Source organism: Colletotrichum scovillei, assembly GCF_011075155.1.
Source record: "Colletotrichum scovillei strain TJNH1 chromosome Unknown Contig00012, whole genome shotgun sequence".
NCBI classification, from domain to species: Eukaryota; Fungi; Ascomycota; class Sordariomycetes; order Glomerellales; family Glomerellaceae; genus Colletotrichum; species Colletotrichum scovillei.
Window position 1 is genome coordinate 206,331 of NW_023336270.1, and position 17,723 is coordinate 224,053.

Genomic DNA, 17,723 nt, shown 5'->3' on the forward strand with positions numbered 1-17,723 from the left:
GAGCAAGCCACCCGCAACCTAATCCAGGCCACTTCCCTCTCTGGTTGTTATTCTAACATGGCGCCGTTACAAAGTCGCATTCTCCTCGGCTGCGGCCTCATATCTGCCGCTCTCGCTGCTGACAACGTCTTGTCATTGTCGCTCTCCGAATCAGTCCCCAACAATGTCTCGGCAGCAATCGACCCATCATTCGCCGGCTTCGGCATCGAGCTCGACCACCTCTTTTACTTCATGGGCGACGAAACACCAAACGACCTAACCCTCAACCTCCTCGATAACCTAGCGAACTTCACCGGTCGTCCACCTCACATGCGATTGGGAGGAAACACTCAAGACTACCTCGTCTACAACGACTCACAAGATGAATGGCTTATCAAGCCCAATCCCCGCCCTACCGCGCCGGGGAACGTCCCTGCAGATAACTTCATCGTCGGCCCCCGCTTTATGGAGGTCGCAAACCGTCTGCCCAAGGGCACGCCCGTTACATGGGGTCTCAACCTGGGCTACGCAGAGTCCGACTATCTCGAGAGGCTTACAACAATGGCGTCTCAGATTATCGACCGGTGCACCAACATCAACATCATGTCTTTCGAATTTGGCAACGAGCCAGACCTTTATGGCGACAACGGTTTCCGCAAGAAGGCGACTTGGTCCGGTACGGAGTACACCAAGGAATGGCGGGAGCGTGCCAATGCTGTGTGGGAAGAAGTCCTGGAACCTCGCGGACTGCACAGTGACTTCTTCGAGGCGTCTGCTTCGACCGCCTGGGTAGCTGGCACGGGCTTCGAGATCAAGGATCTTGTCGAGGACGGCATTGACGATAAGGCTAATAACTCCGATGTTGGCTTCGTCACGAGTTGGAATCAGCATAACTACTACTACTTTGTGGGGTCTTTCCCGTACCCCTTGACTCTCGATTACATGCTGCGTTTTGATACGACAAAGGCGCAATTCGACTCGGCAATTGAGGCTCAAATCACACAGGCCGAAAAGACTACGCATCCCTTTGCGCTGCGAGAGATGTCCGTCGTGGGACCGCTCGGTGTAGAGGGACTCAGCAACACATTCGCTGCCGCTTTATGGACTCTCAACTTCCTCCTCTACGCCACAACGATCAACATCTCGTCTGTTCAGTTCCACATGACGTATGATAGTAATGCTAGCGCCTGGCAACCGACAGCCATGTTCGGACGCGACCGCTTTGTCCGGCCGCTCTACTACGGCATGGCCGCCTTTGCCCAGACCATTGGCCGCTCCTGCACCGCTCGCGTTGCCCAGGCTGAGATTACGGACTATCCCTCAGGCTACAATGACTACATCAAAGCCTGGTCGGTGTACCAAGGCGACTCGCTTGCCTCCCTCGTTCTGCTTAACGGCAAGGTTGCCAACGTCTCTGACGCCAATAAGGGCAGCATCACGGTCGAGGTTACCCTGCCCTCTTCCCTCGCCGGCGAGACACTCCATCTGGCGTACCTGACCGGCGACGGAGCCGACGCGACGAGCGGGACAACGTGGAATGGCCTCAGCTTTGAGCAAGGCAACGACGGAAAGCTTAGTCAGGTGTCTAGCGACGATATCACCGTTAAGGTTGGTAGCGACGGCAAAGCAAGCATCCCTGTCCGCGATACGGAGGCCGTGGTCGCCAACGTGGGCGCCAAGGTAGGTAGCGCAGAGCCCGATAGCACTGCGTGTGGTGGGCTCGCGACCTCGTCTCAGGGGGTTGGTACGGCAACTACTTCCACCCCTGGGTCGTCATCGGGTGGCTCGAGCAATTCGTCTTCGGGCAAGAGCAATGATGATTCGGGCGCGGTGGCCTTGGGTTCTGGCAAGAACATTTACAACTGCATAGCGTGGAGTTTGGCGCTTACCACGGGGTTATTCTTCTTATAAACTCGGGCATGGAATATGATACCTAGGATCTTGCGTTTTGGCGTACTTGGAAGGATGGATATAATGACTACATAGTTCCTTTTGTCATGTCACCAAAAGAACTTTAATCAAACGATTATCATATCAGTCTTAGCGTGTGCATCGTGAGGCTCCGTATTCGCAATGTTCAACGGTGAGTAGTTTTTCAAGGCCAGCACCACGAAGGATTGGAGTTTTCGGCCCTCGGATTACCATCGCCTTCGACACTAAGCATAAGTACTTACTATCTATACAACTTAGAAAGACTGAGCAATGGCCCAACGTAAAGACAAGAATATAACTTGGGAAGCAGAACAAGTAAGCTTTGAAGAAGTATATACATGAATTCCCCTTGGACTGGTTAATCTTGAAGAGCGATCGATGCATGATTAAAACTGATCAATCATCATAGCCATCCAATCCAACAATCCAACAAACTCGGTGCTAGGTTTGGTTAGACCTAAAGTCTAACAAGAGCCAGACTTTTCGCCGGGGCCGTTGTACAGTTGGCATGGTGTCTTAGCATCAGTGCAGACGTTGACGAGAGTCGCTTCATCACCAGTCTCCTCGTTGATGCCCGCAACTTCACCGCCGCCATAAGCAGAGACTCCTTCAATGGTGACGGTACGCTTGCAAGCATCGCACTATACATTTGTAAGTCGACTGTGTCAGGTTGTGGAGAGATTTATCGTAAACTCACGGTGCCGCAGGCTCTGTAGACCTTTCCGTAGTCAGAGGCGTAAAAGTTTGAAATCTGTCATTCTCGTGAGCAACTGGCACATATGCATTCCACGCCTCGAGCGCCGTATACTTACGCTGACACTTCCGCAGCCGTTGTGTTGAACCACCTTATCTGCGGCCTTATAGGCACCGCCGCCAATGATGCGAGTCTCAGTGCCGGCCTCATCCTCCTTACTGAAGTCAAGATTAGCTTTGCAGACTCCTCGATGGAACTCGATGGGACAATACTTTGACTTACATTGAGATGGCGTCCTCGCAAACGTCCTCGAACCACACGTTCTCGATGGTGCAGCCGCCACCAATGCAGTAGACGCCCTCCATCTGATCCTTTCCGATGATGGCGTTCTTCAGAGTGGCACCCTTACGAAGGAGGAAGACAGTGTCCTTCTGACCACCTTCTGTCTGGGCCTTGCAAGCACCTGATCCTCTGTCGAAGCGGGCCATCTTGCCATCGTATGACTCGCCAGCGGCCACCTCGATAGGCTCAGTATTGCTGATTGTCTTGGTCGCGTTAGGGAGGGCGTCCTTGCCCACGCAGGCAGAGACTGTGGGAAAGGCGACTGCCAGAGCCGCGAGGAACTTGATTGCTTCGGTGCGCATAGTGACTGAGGTAAGAAGTTGGATTGTTGATAAAAGAGTGTGGATAATATAGGAGATGTTGCTGAAGGCTGGTGCTAGAATCTCTCCCAGACTATTCTCGAAGCAGACCTTCTGGTAGTTTTATACTCGACTTTGAGGTACCCAGTGGGATGGCCGAGAAGTAAATAACAATTATCTTTCCAAGTTATTTCTCACAGCAAGACAGACAGCTGAATTAAGGAGGTCTTGGCCTTTGAGGGGATCCCGCATGTCCTCCACAGCCCGCGCAGCATAGCAATCGGTAGGCCCACTGATTGGCTTACATGTTCTCGACGTGTCGAAGCAGACTGACGACTCTGTAGTGTGGTGTACTATGTAGTACCTATTGGTAGAATATGGAAACCTGTACAACATTCCTCACTCCCCAAACAACCTGAATGTAATTAATCTGGAAACCCGTTCATCAATACCTTAATCTAAAATGTCACATCACACGTGGAAAATCGAAGAGAGGCCCGTTTCGAAACGCGCCAAGATGCGGTTGCCGTACACAAGAACCGGACAAGATCACCACCGGTCGCCTGTCGGAGGGGTGGTCCCGGGGCCGGACATCGGGGAGGTGAGACGATCGTTACCCATCGTGCTGCCAAGACTCTGGGCACTGCCACGCTTGGCACGACTGCCCAGAACAACCAGAGCTTCAAATTGAGAAAGGAGTTTGCGGTGTTTGGACCGAGTCTTAGCTTACATTCGTGGTCTTCATTAAGGTCAATGCAACGTCAGCTTTCTTGTTAGAAACGCCAGGCCTCAATCCAAAATTTGCCCCTGTTAAACATCTAAGGATGGCAGTCGAGAGCCCAGACCACAACCCATCTAACAGATCGGGGCATCATAGGAGTAACAAAGCCTGTTGTGATGATATTCACGGCATATTTGAACCCTTGGCAGCCAACTCAATTGGCGCGTGAGTTCCGGGAAGGTTACAAGACATCCGTACACGTAGGGTTGTTATCAGACACATGCGCACATAGAGCGATACAGCTCGTAGTCTACATGACTTTCAGCAAACCATCTCTCACCACATATTTACTCATCGATCCCTAAGGGCTTCTGATACAGGTTACAACAGAGTGAATTGATTGAATGAGGCCAAGCATCCTCGCGGTTGAAACAAGGGGAGCATACGCGTTGACGCGCCAAATAAACGAGGATGTCTTGGCACAATCAAGAAAGTACGACATTGTTGAATTTGCGTACTAGCCGTATGACACCCTGAGCTCTGACCTGAGGCTCAAACATTTTCAATCATTCGTTCTTCCTCGTCGATTGTCGGTCTACTAATTAGAGTGAACATCATCGGAACATGACAATGCTGTTGCGAAAATATTCTCTGTAGGCTTGCTATTTAGCGAGTAAGAATTTGACTGAAGTCGGTCAAAGTATAACATTATTTAGGAACGGCGACCTGAGATCAATTGTTGAACTTCAGAACTAGGAGTCTGGCCATGAGATATGTCCGGACTCCGGAGACCCGAAGTCAAACGAATCGATCCTCGCGAGTGCCTTTCAGGCCCGCATAATCTTGGGAAAACGCAGTCACATGAGGAGTCAGAGAGACGGGATTATTTGAGGCGTGGATTGAAAGTATACGCATTGGTTCGAAAAATGGCTTCATCTTTAGGAGATGGGGGCCTCCCTTTCCCTTGGTTACATGTATGATACAAAGACATCATGCAGCCAGTATACGCCCCGTTATTGGTATCACGAGGTTTTAGCAACCATTCGTGGACATACGCACTCATGACGAAAGGTTCTTGCTCTCGTGATCGATCTGAACTGTTTCGACCGGAGACTTCATAGATTGGCGGTCGAGTAAAGGCTTCAAACCCGGAAGAGCCACAACGGTTATCGCAAGAGTCATTTCCAGGATGCTCAGAGGATCTGTGGAGCTCGTGTCAAACCACGATGTTGTGCATGGACACAGGTGTACTATACTTACAAACCAAATTCTCCTGACCAGTGCCAACTTTCAGGGTAATGAAGCGTACAATGGTTGTCATGATGGTTAAAGTACCAAGAGCGAAAGTAAGAGTCAGGCCAGTGGATCTGTCGAGGACACCTTGAATCAACAGAGTCAAAGGGAGAACATAGACTAGAGATATTGCTGTTAGTATGCATTTTTGAGGAGCCATTGAAGAGTCTGGCGATGAGCGTCAGAGCGTTAGAGGGCTGATCATACCGCAAAGGTAGCAGGCGAGGTTGAGGGTGAAGTTGAGGATGAAGGGCTCTGGGGCGTAAAAGACACTGCATGCGCCATCTTCCTGTGACCACTGCACCGAAACGTCCTTTCCACAGAAAAATGTGTCGTCCCAAAGTATAGCCATGTACGAAAGGCAGACGAAGGCAGTGATACCCCAAAGTGCCTTGCGCATTGCCGGGCTGGTAGTTGAGGGAAAGTATGCCCAGTAGAATGCCAGCATGCTCATTTTGGGGAAGCCCATTCCGACATCGTAGAAGTAGTTGGATGCGAAGGAGATCTTTTTGATAAAAGTTAGCAACGACAGGACAGTCTTTATGGCTGGAATGATACCTTGGAAAGAGCAACGGAAGACTCCCAGTGATCCATGACGCCGAGTTGGAAGGTCAGGGTGTCACATATGATTAGTGCGAGAGCGTTGATAGCAGAGAGGACGAGGAGAATGTCAGACCAGGCCAGCTTCTCTCGTAGCCTGAAGAGGCGAGCGTAAATCCGGAGACCGACGAATACATAGGAAGCTGCTAGTAGAATCCATTCGGATATCTGAATTCAAGTGTTAAAATGGTCTTACTAAGATTGTAGCACTGATAAGAATCAAAACTACGGGGACTTACCATGCAATCCTTTCCGTCTATGAAGTACGCCATTTCGTCGGATAGCTCAAGTAACAGGTAATCACAATGAATCGGGAGAAGCAGGCTCTGGTGTCAATATGTTGTACGATCTGGAGTGAGACATCGACATTAATAAAGGCCCTACGGGAGCGATACGTCCGCCCATGCTACAAGCCAGGGTAGTCTCCAAGAGAGCCACAGGTAAAGGATCGGCTGTCTATTGGTCCGGATATGAACCGAATTGCTCCAACCGTGGGATCACCAAGATCTCAGTCATAAAGGCCACAACATTTCGTGTGGGTTCAATTGCATCTCTGACGGTCTGATGGTTGGAAGCAGCAAGGCTACAGCATCGACAAGGGGGTTGAAGCGAGGTTGCAAATTCTGCAGATTTTGATGCGTAAAACAGCCCAGGACCCTTTATTTTTTCTTCTTTCTCGGTCTATAGTCTCCGCTGGTCAGGTCTCTTTCGGTTCGTGTCCCCGGGTTCTTCTGTGTGGTATTACAATTTATTCGTGCGTCTACGCCGCAAATGCGCAGAAATGTGGTTGAATCCTATCAAAGATGATTGGCTCCTCGGTCGTCCTCCGTCAAGCCCGGACCCGCCAGTTGGTTATTCACAAAAAGGGCCCATCTAAATCCTTTCTCTAACCCCGTGCTTGCTTCTGCCCGGTCTCTACTACCCGAACGCCGGACGACTCGAACCCTTGTCAACGTCCTCACGGCGTTGATATGTCACGCTAACTCGAGCGGATTTGTAGATCCTATTCGATCCCTCGAGATTGTTCAGCTCCACCTCGCTCCCTGACTCCTCCTCAGGAACTGCTCTCGCTGTTGCCACATACGGCTCCCTTCCCGAGGACAGCTTGATGTGACTGCGACTGAAATTCGTTGGTTGTTTGTCAAATGCCCGCCCTGCTGACCCAGTCTGCCCGGTCCCATACTTTGAGGTAGCCAACCCTCGGCGATGAAGAAGTGACTTCAAGGCAGGGAGAGACACGACAATGATTGCAGCGGTGATTTCGGTCATTGAGAGCACATCTGGAACCCGTTGAGAATTATGCCATGATCTAGATGCTGCATATCATAGTTGGGGAACTTACAGACGTTCGTCCATGCGTTGATGGCTTCCACAGTAGCGAATCTTCCAACGCTGGCCCCTATTGTAATGATGCCCGTCGAAAAAGTGGCGGCGAGTCCAATGATGTATCTGCCGCTGATTTGTAGACCAAAGAGTAGCGGGAATGGAATGGTGAAAACTATTTCCTAGTCAGTCGGCAAGCTTTGATAGCGCAGATGAGACACCTAGCGTACTCAACACATCTGACACAAAGTTCATGGCCCAATCGATGCGAAAAACATCTTTCGAGTCATAAGTACTGCAGTTTCCCTCTATATCCCAGTTGACAGAGACGTCAGGACCACACCAGAATGTATCCAGAAAGAAAGTCGTCACTGCGAAAGAAATCGTCAGGGCGCTCACGCCGTAGAGCGCCTTCCGAAGAATCGGCATTGTCGGCGGAATCAGCTTGAAGTAGAAGGCAAGCAACGCAATTTTTGGGAAGTATATTCCAGTGTCGTAAAAGTAGTTTCCGGCAAAGGTGACTTTCATCAACAAGATCTGCTCGTCAATGGGAGCCTCGGGAGCGTCGGTATCGTATTCGTCCATTCCACCGAGATTGTACGCTATAGTATCGGTCGCGAACAGGGCGGAAGCATCAAGCAATGAAACTATAAGAATCCAATCGCTGATAGTCAGCTTCTGATGCTGTCGCACCAGACGAAGCCATAAGCGTGCGGAGACGAGAACAATGGCCAGTCCTAGGAGAACGGCCTCGATGGGCTAGATAATTTCACTTTAGTGTGATTGACTGAGAATGCCAGCGGTGCTTGACTACCTGTGTTTTAAGTCAAACCCCCCACTTCCCGGCACCCCCCTGTTTCTGGCACCCACAAAAACGCGAAAATCCACCACAACGCAATGCCCACCCCCAACCTCCTTTTATCACAACATTTTCAATTCGAGTCCAAATGGGCTCATTTTTTGCACATACCTTCTTCTATATCTAATGCCTCAATATACCGAAGATCAGCTTCGTCAGGCTCTCGAGGACATCTCAAACGGCAAGAGTCAAAAGAGAGCCTCATTGGAGTATGGGATACCACGATCAACCCTCCAACTACGTCTCCAAGGTGGTCAGACTAGGAAAGTGGCTTTTGCTGACTGGCAGAGGCTGTCTCCTGACCAGGAGAGTAAGCTGGCACAATGGGTTCGCATTCAGGCTTCGCTGGGCCTCGCACCAACGCACCAACAGGTGAAGGAATTCGCAGAGCGAGTTCTGGCTGCTGCTGGGGATACCAAACCATTAGGAAAAGGCTGGATCTATGCCTTCGTGAGAAGGAACCCTATCATTAAGGTTCAGAGAAGTCGTTCCATCGATTCTAGACGCGTTAATGGGGCATCTACTGAGGTCATTAGGAACTGGTTTAAGTTCCTTGCTATCCCTGAGATCAAGGACATCAAACCAGCCAACAGATATAATATGGATGAGACTGGCATCCTCGAGGGTCAGGGAGCTAATGGGTTAGTGCTGGGCATGGCTGAGACGACGTCTGTTCGCAAGAAACAACCTGGGTCGAGGGCATGGGTCTCTATCATTGAGTGTATCTCAGCCTTGGGTAGGGCACTTCGTCCTCTTATCATTTTCAAGGGGAAGACGGTCCAACAACAGTGGTTTCCATTACATCTGGTTCCATACGATGGGTGGGAGTTTACAGCAACAGATAATGGCTGGACTACAGACTTAACTGCCATTGAATGGTTAGAGAAGGTGTTTATCCCACAGACTATGCCCGAGGCTGAGGGCGAGGCTCGACTGTTGATTGTGGATGGGCATGGGAGTCATACGACGACAGACTTCATGTGGAATTGCTATATTAACAATATCCATTTACTGTTCTTACCACCACACTCCTCTCATGTCCTCCAGCCACTTGACCAGTCTGTCTTCAGCCCTGTTAAGTCAGCCTATCGGAAGGAGCCGGTTACTTGTCTCAATGGAACGACTCTACCATTAAAAGGAACTTCCTGGACTGTTACCAGAAGGCCTGACTTGCTGGTCTATCAGTCTCGAACATCAGAAGTGGTTGGAAGTGGACTGGTCTACACCCTGTAGCGATGGTTAAGCCCTGATGAACCCTATGGTATTACCTGAGCCTTCTGCTGCCCACCACACCCAAACCAACCAGTCGGGGCAAAAGCGATGCCATAATGGTCAACAAACTACCCCTGTTGAGCCATGGGATTCTGCTTCCTCTGCAGTGGTCTGGTCGACACCCAGGAAGCTGGCAGAGCTCAGCGGTCAACTGCACTTATACACCCAACTCGACAATGATACCAGCACTCAACGGCTGCTGTTCAGGAAGGTGAAAAAAGGCTTCACAGAGCAGGCCTGGCAACTGGCAGCTGCCCAGCAGCAGCTGGCTCACCTGAGGGCTCAAGTTACCAACGCTGCAGTTAGGAAGAGGAAGACTGTTCAGATCGATCCCAACACGAAGTTTGCGAACATCAGGGATATCCATCGGGCTCAAATCGAAGCGGGTGAAAAGGAGGTTATTACGGCTGAATCCAGCGACTCTGAATGCCCTAGTGAGGCTGGCAGTTGTATTGTAGTGGGTGTGGTTGAGGATCAATAGTTAATAGTAATGAGGAGGTTGGGTTGTGATCCCATCGTTTTTGTGGGTGCCAGAAACAGGGGGGTGCCAGGAAGTGGGGGGTTTGACTTAATAGAAAAACGGAAGCTTTACTCACCACAACGGCCTCCTTTGCTACACCTGCCATGATAAGTAGGTTATCTGAGGAGCGATGAAATGGAATTCGTCTTCGCTTTCTGATGTGTGCGAAGAGCAAACAATCTTGCGTAATTTGGGGAAGACTTTGAGCACATGGAAGCGGGATGTTGAGAATTGGATCAATCAGTGGATGGATATTAACGTTGTTATGGATCACCAGGAACTCCGAGCCTTGAAGAAACCCGCGCCCATGGATTCTTTAGCCAGGATGACGGTTAGCCAGAAATTTCACAGACGCAGCATTTGCACTGAGAAAAGAAAGGATCTAGGTATGCGGTGGGATTCTGCCACACAAATCAAAACTGCTGACGACGCAAGGGGGCGGCGCCCCGTCGTTCCACTACTCTGATGATGCATTGCATTACTGGCCTGCTGAGCTTCCTCTCGATGAAGTAGTGTGGGAGCGTGGAGAACTAAAAGTTGAGATCTTCGAGCCTCAGAGCCCGGGATGACTATTCAAACCGAGCCGTCTACAAGATGAGATCACGCTATACCCTATCTCTCGTGACAAAGGTAGTCCAGCATAGCTTACTGGCGTCGAGACAAGGTCGAGAAATGCGCGATGCTGGGGAAGATTCACGGGCACCTCCCCCTTGCCATCTTACATAGCATTAACTAATCGATTCTTTGCAGGCGAACACCTTGTCTTGTCGGGATCTAAACCTTGTTTCCGCACAGATGCAGCCGATTCGGCAAAGGATCCGGGTCTCTGTTGGAAGTGCTGTGTTGGACGCTGGGGACTGGAGCCTGCAGGTGCGATGTGGAACAGCAGCTCATCCACCCTGAGTAAACCCACCCAAATCCTAAAGAGCGAAGGAACCGAAATCTTACGTTTCTTGTTACTTTCACCTCGCTAAGCCTGTTGCTTTGAAGTCGTTGGACTTCACGATTAGCTCTTTACCTTTTAAGGTGAGCAGAGCGACTGGTCAATATCTCTGCCAAAGTTCCACTGTATCCACTCATTGTGTGACTCAAGTAGCATGCATCTTGCTGACTGCGGCGTCTTCGAGGACAACTTACTTCCCGCGTTTCCGTTAACCCGAGCCATCGGTCAGGTCTTCGACCGTTCAATCTTAAAAGTGGACTGCAAATCTACCCACTTACAACAGCACAGAAATGAACTCCCTCTGGAACCCGAGAACTGGCTGCAAGAAGAAGTCCAGCGATCATTGCAGCAAGGTGACACATTCGATGAACAGCGAACTTGAGGCAGATGCGGCTTGATAGAATTTTTGAAACCAGTAGCACTAGATCAAGCAATCTGGTTTCTACATGGTCTAGAATGCATCTATTTGACTCACTTGTTCCTATCATCCTATCTAAGCCATGTTCAACTTAAAGGGAAGGGGTAGCGACACGCTCGTACGTCTCTTCCGCATACTTTTCCGCGTCAAACTCGAGTATCCAGTCTTCTCTTGGCAAAGCAATTGTTGTTGGATCCTTTTTCACTTTTTCCCAGTCTGTCTTGTGCCACATCTCACGAGTGGAGATTCCAGTCTTCTGCACCGCCCTCACACGATCGTATCTATGTTGAGTATTAGAATTCCGGGTCAACAATTTCTGAGGGGCGAAGGATTCTATCTTACCGGATTCCTTGGTAAGAATTGAGCGCTTTACGAATGTTTTGCTTGCCCGCACGTTTCAGGCATACTGCTATAGTAACGCCGTCTTCCATGGCTTGAGTCGCGCCTTGAGTACTTGTTGGCAAGAATGGATGAACGGCGTCTCCTAGTAAGGCAATTCGTCCGCCTCCGCTGACCCAATTAGGAAGTGCATCGCGATACATGAGCTTCCAATCCACTAGTGACGGAGTTTTCTCGACGATTACTTGGCACATGGGGTCCCAGCCCTCGAGTGCGCGGCAAACATCCTCGATCTTACCGGGAAACGACCATGATTCATCGATGTCGTATTCGTCTTTGTGTGTTAATACCCAAGAGCAGTCTCGACCTCCCTTCAGAGTAGAGAACAGGAAATGGGCGTCTGGGCCTATCCAGCCATTGAAGGTATCGCCATTCTCACAGAACTGTTTGGTCCGAGGGTCTGCCAGTAAGGCGTCGGCGGAGAACCTACGACCTCTCAGAATCAGAGATGCCCTCAAACCCCGGCAAATAAAACACCAAGCTTACCATGCCCTCCATATTGCATATCCGCTGCTTTGTGGCTTGTCTTTGTGGCCAAGAACTAGTTCCCTCGCTTTGGATCGGACCCCGTCCGCGGCAATGACGACGTCAGCTGAGACCTGGAGAAGTACACATATCAATACGATGTCGCGATGCTACCGCATCAATATTTGATGAAACGGAGATATTGCTCACCTTTCTCCCGTCCTGAAACTGGATACCTGCAGCATCTTGGTCCTCGAAGTAGTCAGTGACCGGTTGGCCAAGGTGTATTGGAATCGCTAGTTCATCCTTCGCATAATTGTAGATGACCTCGTGCAGTTCTCCTCTGTGGCCATTGAGGACAGGTGCTTCGGGATCTGCAGGTGGTCTTCTCTGAGTGAGAACAATTTCCCCAGTGTCCCACTTGTGAATCCGGAAGCCGTATTCTTGTAGATCGATGCAAAGCGGTTTCAACTTGGACACGACGGCTCCATTGGACCATCGGTGAAAGATGCGGCCAGCATTCGCACCAAAGGATATGATGTCCCCCAATTGTTTTAGCTCAGGGAATGATTCATAAACCTCAACGTCGTGACCTTGTCGATGGCACTCAATTGCAGTTGTCAGTCCTCCGAAGCCGGCGCCAACAACAATGACTTTGACTCCTGTCTTCGTTTCTGGCGTTGCCATGATGGTTCCCAGTCCAATCAGCGTAGTCGGTTTTTGTGGTGTTAGCTTGGAAAGCCTTCGAAAAAAGAAACAATTGGACAATGTCAAGAAGAAACGGAAATTTGCAGAAGAAGAAAAACACAGGACTCAACATCTGCCGAAGGATACAGTTTGTCCTGACACATCTGCCGTGGGGTTGCCATTCTCAGGTATCAGATACCCCACGTCTTCGAGGTATTTACTACCCCACATCCGCCAGGTGCAGCGGCAACGGTTATAATCTCCCGGCCGATCATTGGGACATTGCGCAGACTTCAAGCCTCTTGAGAACAATCCCAGTCGTTTCGATTCAACCAGGCTTTTCCTCTTTGAATTACGAACTGCTCCCCATTCGCTGCACCAAGAATTTGACAGCTCCAAATTCAAGCTAGTGTTTGCCCTCCCCACATGCGTACAACCTCATGTCATCTTCTCATAATCACCCGAGCCAAGTTCGCTTTCAGAACTGCCGATCTCAGAAGTTCGGGACGAGCCCATCAGTACGAAGCCTATAGAAACTCTGAGTAGCCCCTCTTTCAGACTTTGGAATAAAAGATGCAACATTCAAAGTAGCGGTCGTCTCCTACTGAAGCTGAGCCAAGCGAAACATGACCAAAATGGCTGCCGATGGTTTGCAGGCTCACTTTTGGTGCTTTATGGCGTGCGGTATGATCGCATTGTCTCCATTCCAGTACGGGCTAGACTTTGGAATCATTGGCGGTCTACAGGCGATGCCTGGCTTTCTCGAGGTTGGCTTCTTTCTCCAAATTTCTCATCATCCGACAACCTCCTTCAATACATCATTTGTCTTGAATAAATGATATTGGAACTGACCTGTTGCTTCAAGGTCTACGGCTACGAAGACCGAAACACGGCCATTGGTTGGAATATCTCCACCACCCGACAACAGCTCATATCTTCTTTGATGACACTTGGAGCATTCCTTAGCTCGGTGCTTGCCGGTGTAATCGCAACAAAATTGGGAAGGAAGATGTGCCTGTGGCTCTCTTCCCTTCTATGCATTGTAGCCAATATCCTCATGATGACCACATCTCACATCGGTCCACTCTACTTCGGTCGCTTGCTCATCGGGCTAGGCAATGGAGGTTTCATGACCTTCTCTCAACTTTACTTACAAGAGAGCAGTCCAGCAAAATACCGCGGGCTATTTCTTACCATCTTCCAGTTCTGTGTAACGATTGTGGGTATCCTACTGCTGGAACCCATGCGATTTAGAAGGCCTGGAGTGGCTAACGTTACAGCAGGGCACTCTCCTCGGCACCATCATTGACTGGGCAACTGCTCAGCGCCCTGATAGATCAGCTTACTTGATCCCTTTGGCTACGATTTACGTGATACCGGCTCTCTTAGCCATCGGTCTTTTCTTTATACCCGAGTCACCGCGCTGGCTGATTCTAGAGGGCCGTGTAGATGAGGGTCGCAAAGCTCTTGAGTGGCTAAGACCCACTGATGCAAGCATTGATGATGAAGTTGAAGAAATTCAAACATCCATCCAAGAACATATCGAGTTGACAAAGACCGTCACCTTTTGGGACATGTTCAAGGATCGAATAGACCGAAGACGCTCCATGATCTCTATCGGCGCCGTATCTCTGCAGGCCGCATCGGGATCCATGTTCATCATTGGTAAGTTCCGGCTCCATTTCACGTCAATTTCATGAACTCATTCAAGTTATACAGCATATAAAGCATACTTCTTCTCTGTTGCCCAAGTCGAACACCCCTTCGCTATGACAAATGTTCTGTCTACGGCTGGTCTTTTGGCAATTCTTGCAAACGCTTTCATCGTAGTTCGCTATGGCCGTCGCCGAATTATGCTCATCAACGGTCTTGTCATTTGTGGCTGCTTGCAACTCATCATGGCTGTGACATACGACAAACAACCACATACGATTAATGCGGGCAAGGTTCTTGTCGCAATGTCTTGCATTTTCATGGTTGCTTTCAACGTAGGTTTTGGATAATCATAGTGCATACTTATCTTTTCGCTTCAAGTGACTGACAGCCCTCCAGGGAATGGTAGCACCTTACTCCTGGATGGTTGCCGGAGAAGCCCCATCACAAAGACTTCGCAGCTATACATTTGGGGTTGCTTCGGCATGTGGGTACCTGCTGGCCTGGCTTGTAACCTTTACTACGCCTTACTTCATTAACCCTAGTGCCCTGAATTGGGGCCCGAGGTACGGCTACATTTGGTTTCCATCTTGCATCATTGCAGCTCTGTGGGCCTTCTTCTTCCTTCCCGAGTTCAAGGGACGGACTCTCGAAGAAATCAATGCCATGGTGAGAACTAAGCTCTCATCCGGGACACTTGGTATACTTCAATCATCTGACTGACAGCTTCAGTTTATCGAGCAACTGTCGGCAAGGAAGTTCCGGCACTACGAATCTCCAGGAATCAGTCAGCCCAAGACTGTTGACACTTTGAAAGGTGATTTTGATGTCGCTCAAATCGAAATGGCCGATCGTTCTTGAAGTTTTCACAACCACTGGTGCTTTCAGGTAGTTCATCAAACTCTATGTCTAGAACCTCTCATGTACGAATTTCCTTAAGGTACAGCACACGTGAGATAAACACATTCTGTGGTAGACATAGTTCAGTGTTTTGGCATGCTATGCCCCAGGAGATAACTATTGTGATGCCAAGATTTCCATAATTACATGTAGGAAAGACCATACAAGCCAATTAGAATCTTTAACAGCGATGAGTCACGCTTAATCTAGATTCAAGACAGAATGCGAATGACTGCTCTCGTGACTCTTTTGACAACTGACTTCCACCACCCTTTTCGTCCCGTAGCGTGGCTCTGGACCCTCGAAACCTCCCCATTACCAGAGGCATAATCCATTTCCAAGTCATGCCTCATTTGACTTCCTCCTTGAAGTTCCTCCAGGTGCAGTTTCCTCCTGACATTGTAAGCTCGTATGTACCCAGAGAGACTTGTGCGGATGCAATCAATGTCCGTGCTTGACAGCCCTTCATCTTCCACACATTCGTCAAGCATCCGTCGGTGAATGAGAACAAGACTCCGGGCTTCAGTCAGAATGAGGCATGCCGAACATTTCGGGAATAAGTACTGTTGGTCAAGATCGGATGTTGCTGTTGTTGAACACAATACATGATCTGGCCCGCGAGAGAAGCAGGTGCCATTGGCGTGCTCATATTTAGCCACGTAGAGGATCCTGGCGCAGGATTTCTCGCCAGTGACCAAGCAGGGCTCGCCTATGTGACAAGCTCGGTGTTTAGGGTCGCAAGCATCCCACAGCCCGCTTCTTTCATAGGCTGCGAACAAGCTTGCCTTCGGACAGGATCGCTCCTCAGCCCGGGCGCACAATCTTCCCACAACACAGCTATCATGAAGGCTTATGTCACGGAGCTCGATATTCCAGTCGATTATGTGGTGTTCGCGACAGAAAGTGTTGGTGGCGTGCTGGGGTTGCAATGTTGCGGACATGTTTCTGTCTCTTCGTGTCAGCTACTTGAACATAGCGCACGTGAGACTCGCGAAAGAAGTGCGATAAATGCTGGAAACACAGGAAGACGAGTGTAATAGGACCGCAGATTACCTTACTTGTTTCGACGAGTTGAGTGGCTTGTCCAGAGAAATCGGCTGAGAAAGCGGACGGTTGTGTGATACAATAAGACGAGAGATGGTGGAAGAAAGTGAGAGGTGAAGAGACGAGACTATGTTATCCTGAGCGAGAAGTCGATTAATTGATCACAGTGTACCAGTGGGGATTTTATATCCCAAATAGACGCCAAGAAGTTGTCTCTTTTCTCCTTTGAGGCGCCGAGGTCTGCCTTGCCGGGTATCTGCCTGGCCCCAGCTGCCCGGCCATGCATTGTCTCTGCCTTCTGGTATCGGGCCGTTCGCTGCTGAGAAAAGACACTGTCTTGGACCTTGCAAAATCCGCCCTGTAGACCTCACAGACACATTGCTCGTTCTTGGCGATGACTTGAGATTTCTTTGAAGCGAGACAGAACTGTAATGCGCCAGTCCAACTTCCAATTTTTGTGAGATCCATCATTTCTAGGACCTTACGTGTTGGTTACAATCTTTCATCGCATAGAACTGCGAAAGGTCAAGTCCAGTTGACGTTTTGAGGTGTTTCCACTGTCATGTTGTGGCACAGAGTTAGGTCTCAAGAAGGATGCAAACGAGGATTGTGGGAAATAGGCAAAGGCATCCCTTGTGCAAGGCGTCCAGTAGAAGTCGGTCTAATGTCTGCGTGGCTGTCACTGATTTCGGTGTAGCACGAAAGTGTCTCAGGACGTTCTCGGGCTACGGTGTTTGGATCTGTACGCCTATTAGGGGCGGCACAGCACATCACACGCCCGAAAAGGGCGCTTTGGTTGATGGGGGTTCGCCCCTGTCCCTAATGATGTTAAATGCTACTACGGTGTTTGTTTCATTGGCCGAAGCCACGCTCAACTACCTGCATTGAAGTGCACTTGAAAATCCCTGTAATTTCATTCCTCGTCTTGGGCCACCGCTTCAGGGCAGTTTCTATCCCGTTCACAACAGAATCTCGTTCTCTGCATTTCGATTCCATTTGAAAATCTTCGACCAAGATCCGGATAAATCATCTCCTTGGCTCTCTCAAAATGTTCATGGTACCTAGACTAGCCTTCGCCGATGGCTTCTAGGCGCTGTCAGATTAGCCAAATTTGGCCATTTTATTGGTAGCGCTATCTCGCCTCTAAAACGGTCCACCTTACAGAAGACAAAGTGACTCTAGTATTCACCCGTTCAATCGTCTAGGTGTCCTTCCTGTCTTACTTGCGGTTGCCCTGGATGATGTGATATCTACGAGTCGATGTCTCCAGCTAGGGCAGCAAATGTCTTGGCCACTGTCTTGCCTAATTCCCGAGTCCCGAGCGTCGGGATTTGGCATGATCTAAGCTCAACAGAACAACGTGGTTTACACATTTGATTC

General features: G+C 49.7%; 7 protein-coding genes across 7 annotated transcripts; 2 read left to right on the forward strand and 5 right to left on the reverse strand.

The window, feature by feature from the left end:
• Positions 1-57: 57 nt before the first annotated feature.
• Positions 58-1,796, forward strand: HER10_EVM0012054 (glycoside hydrolase family 79 protein; the record flags this gene model as incomplete). Its single annotated transcript, XM_035481458.1, has 2 exons — positions 58-1,659; positions 1,683-1,796. 2 exons carry the CDS (start codon positions 58-60, stop codon positions 1,794-1,796), a joined length of 1,716 nt encoding a protein of 571 aa, XP_035326366.1.
• A 579-nt stretch (positions 1,797-2,375) lies between these two features.
• HER10_EVM0005094 (polysaccharide lyase family 3) lies at positions 2,376-3,249 on the reverse strand (the record flags this gene model as incomplete). Its single annotated transcript, XM_035474719.1, has 4 exons — positions 2,376-2,552; positions 2,609-2,662; positions 2,724-2,823; positions 2,888-3,249. 4 exons carry the CDS (start codon positions 3,247-3,249, stop codon positions 2,376-2,378), a joined length of 693 nt encoding a protein of 230 aa, XP_035326167.1.
• Positions 3,250-5,026: 1,777 nt separating this feature from the next.
• On the reverse strand, positions 5,027-6,132 carry HER10_EVM0002858 (uncharacterized protein; the record flags this gene model as incomplete). The annotated part of the gene is made up of 5 exons (XM_035472552.1): positions 5,027-5,169; positions 5,228-5,380; positions 5,468-5,765; positions 5,819-6,028; positions 6,100-6,132. 5 exons carry the CDS (start codon positions 6,130-6,132, stop codon positions 5,027-5,029), a joined length of 837 nt encoding a protein of 278 aa, XP_035326102.1.
• A 646-nt stretch (positions 6,133-6,778) lies between these two features.
• HER10_EVM0001754 (archaeal flagellin N-terminal-like domain-containing protein) lies at positions 6,779-9,940 on the reverse strand (the record flags this gene model as incomplete). The annotated part of the gene is made up of 4 exons (XM_035471489.1): positions 6,779-7,140; positions 7,203-7,358; positions 7,414-7,942; positions 9,911-9,940. 4 exons carry the CDS (start codon positions 9,938-9,940, stop codon positions 6,779-6,781), a joined length of 1,077 nt encoding a protein of 358 aa, XP_035326063.1.
• A 1,346-nt stretch (positions 9,941-11,286) lies between these two features.
• HER10_EVM0008172 (uncharacterized protein) lies at positions 11,287-12,746 on the reverse strand (the record flags this gene model as incomplete). Its single annotated transcript, XM_035477704.1, has 5 exons — positions 11,287-11,476; positions 11,538-11,640; positions 11,707-12,020; positions 12,081-12,193; positions 12,270-12,746. The coding sequence occupies 5 exons, from the start codon at positions 12,744-12,746 to the stop codon at positions 11,287-11,289; spliced, it is 1,197 nt and encodes a 398-aa protein (XP_035326255.1).
• A 749-nt stretch (positions 12,747-13,495) lies between these two features.
• HER10_EVM0009001 (uncharacterized protein) lies at positions 13,496-15,260 on the forward strand (the record flags this gene model as incomplete). Its single annotated transcript, XM_035478505.1, has 6 exons — positions 13,496-13,513; positions 13,612-13,965; positions 14,030-14,411; positions 14,466-14,734; positions 14,799-15,068; positions 15,132-15,260. The coding sequence occupies 6 exons, from the start codon at positions 13,496-13,498 to the stop codon at positions 15,258-15,260; spliced, it is 1,422 nt and encodes a 473-aa protein (XP_035326281.1).
• Positions 15,261-15,511: 251 nt separating this feature from the next.
• On the reverse strand, positions 15,512-16,240 carry HER10_EVM0004744 (uncharacterized protein; the record flags this gene model as incomplete). The annotated part of the gene is made up of 1 exon (XM_035474377.1): positions 15,512-16,240. One exon carries the CDS (start codon positions 16,238-16,240, stop codon positions 15,512-15,514), a length of 729 nt encoding a protein of 242 aa, XP_035326161.1.
• Positions 16,241-17,723: the final 1,483 nt, after the last annotated feature.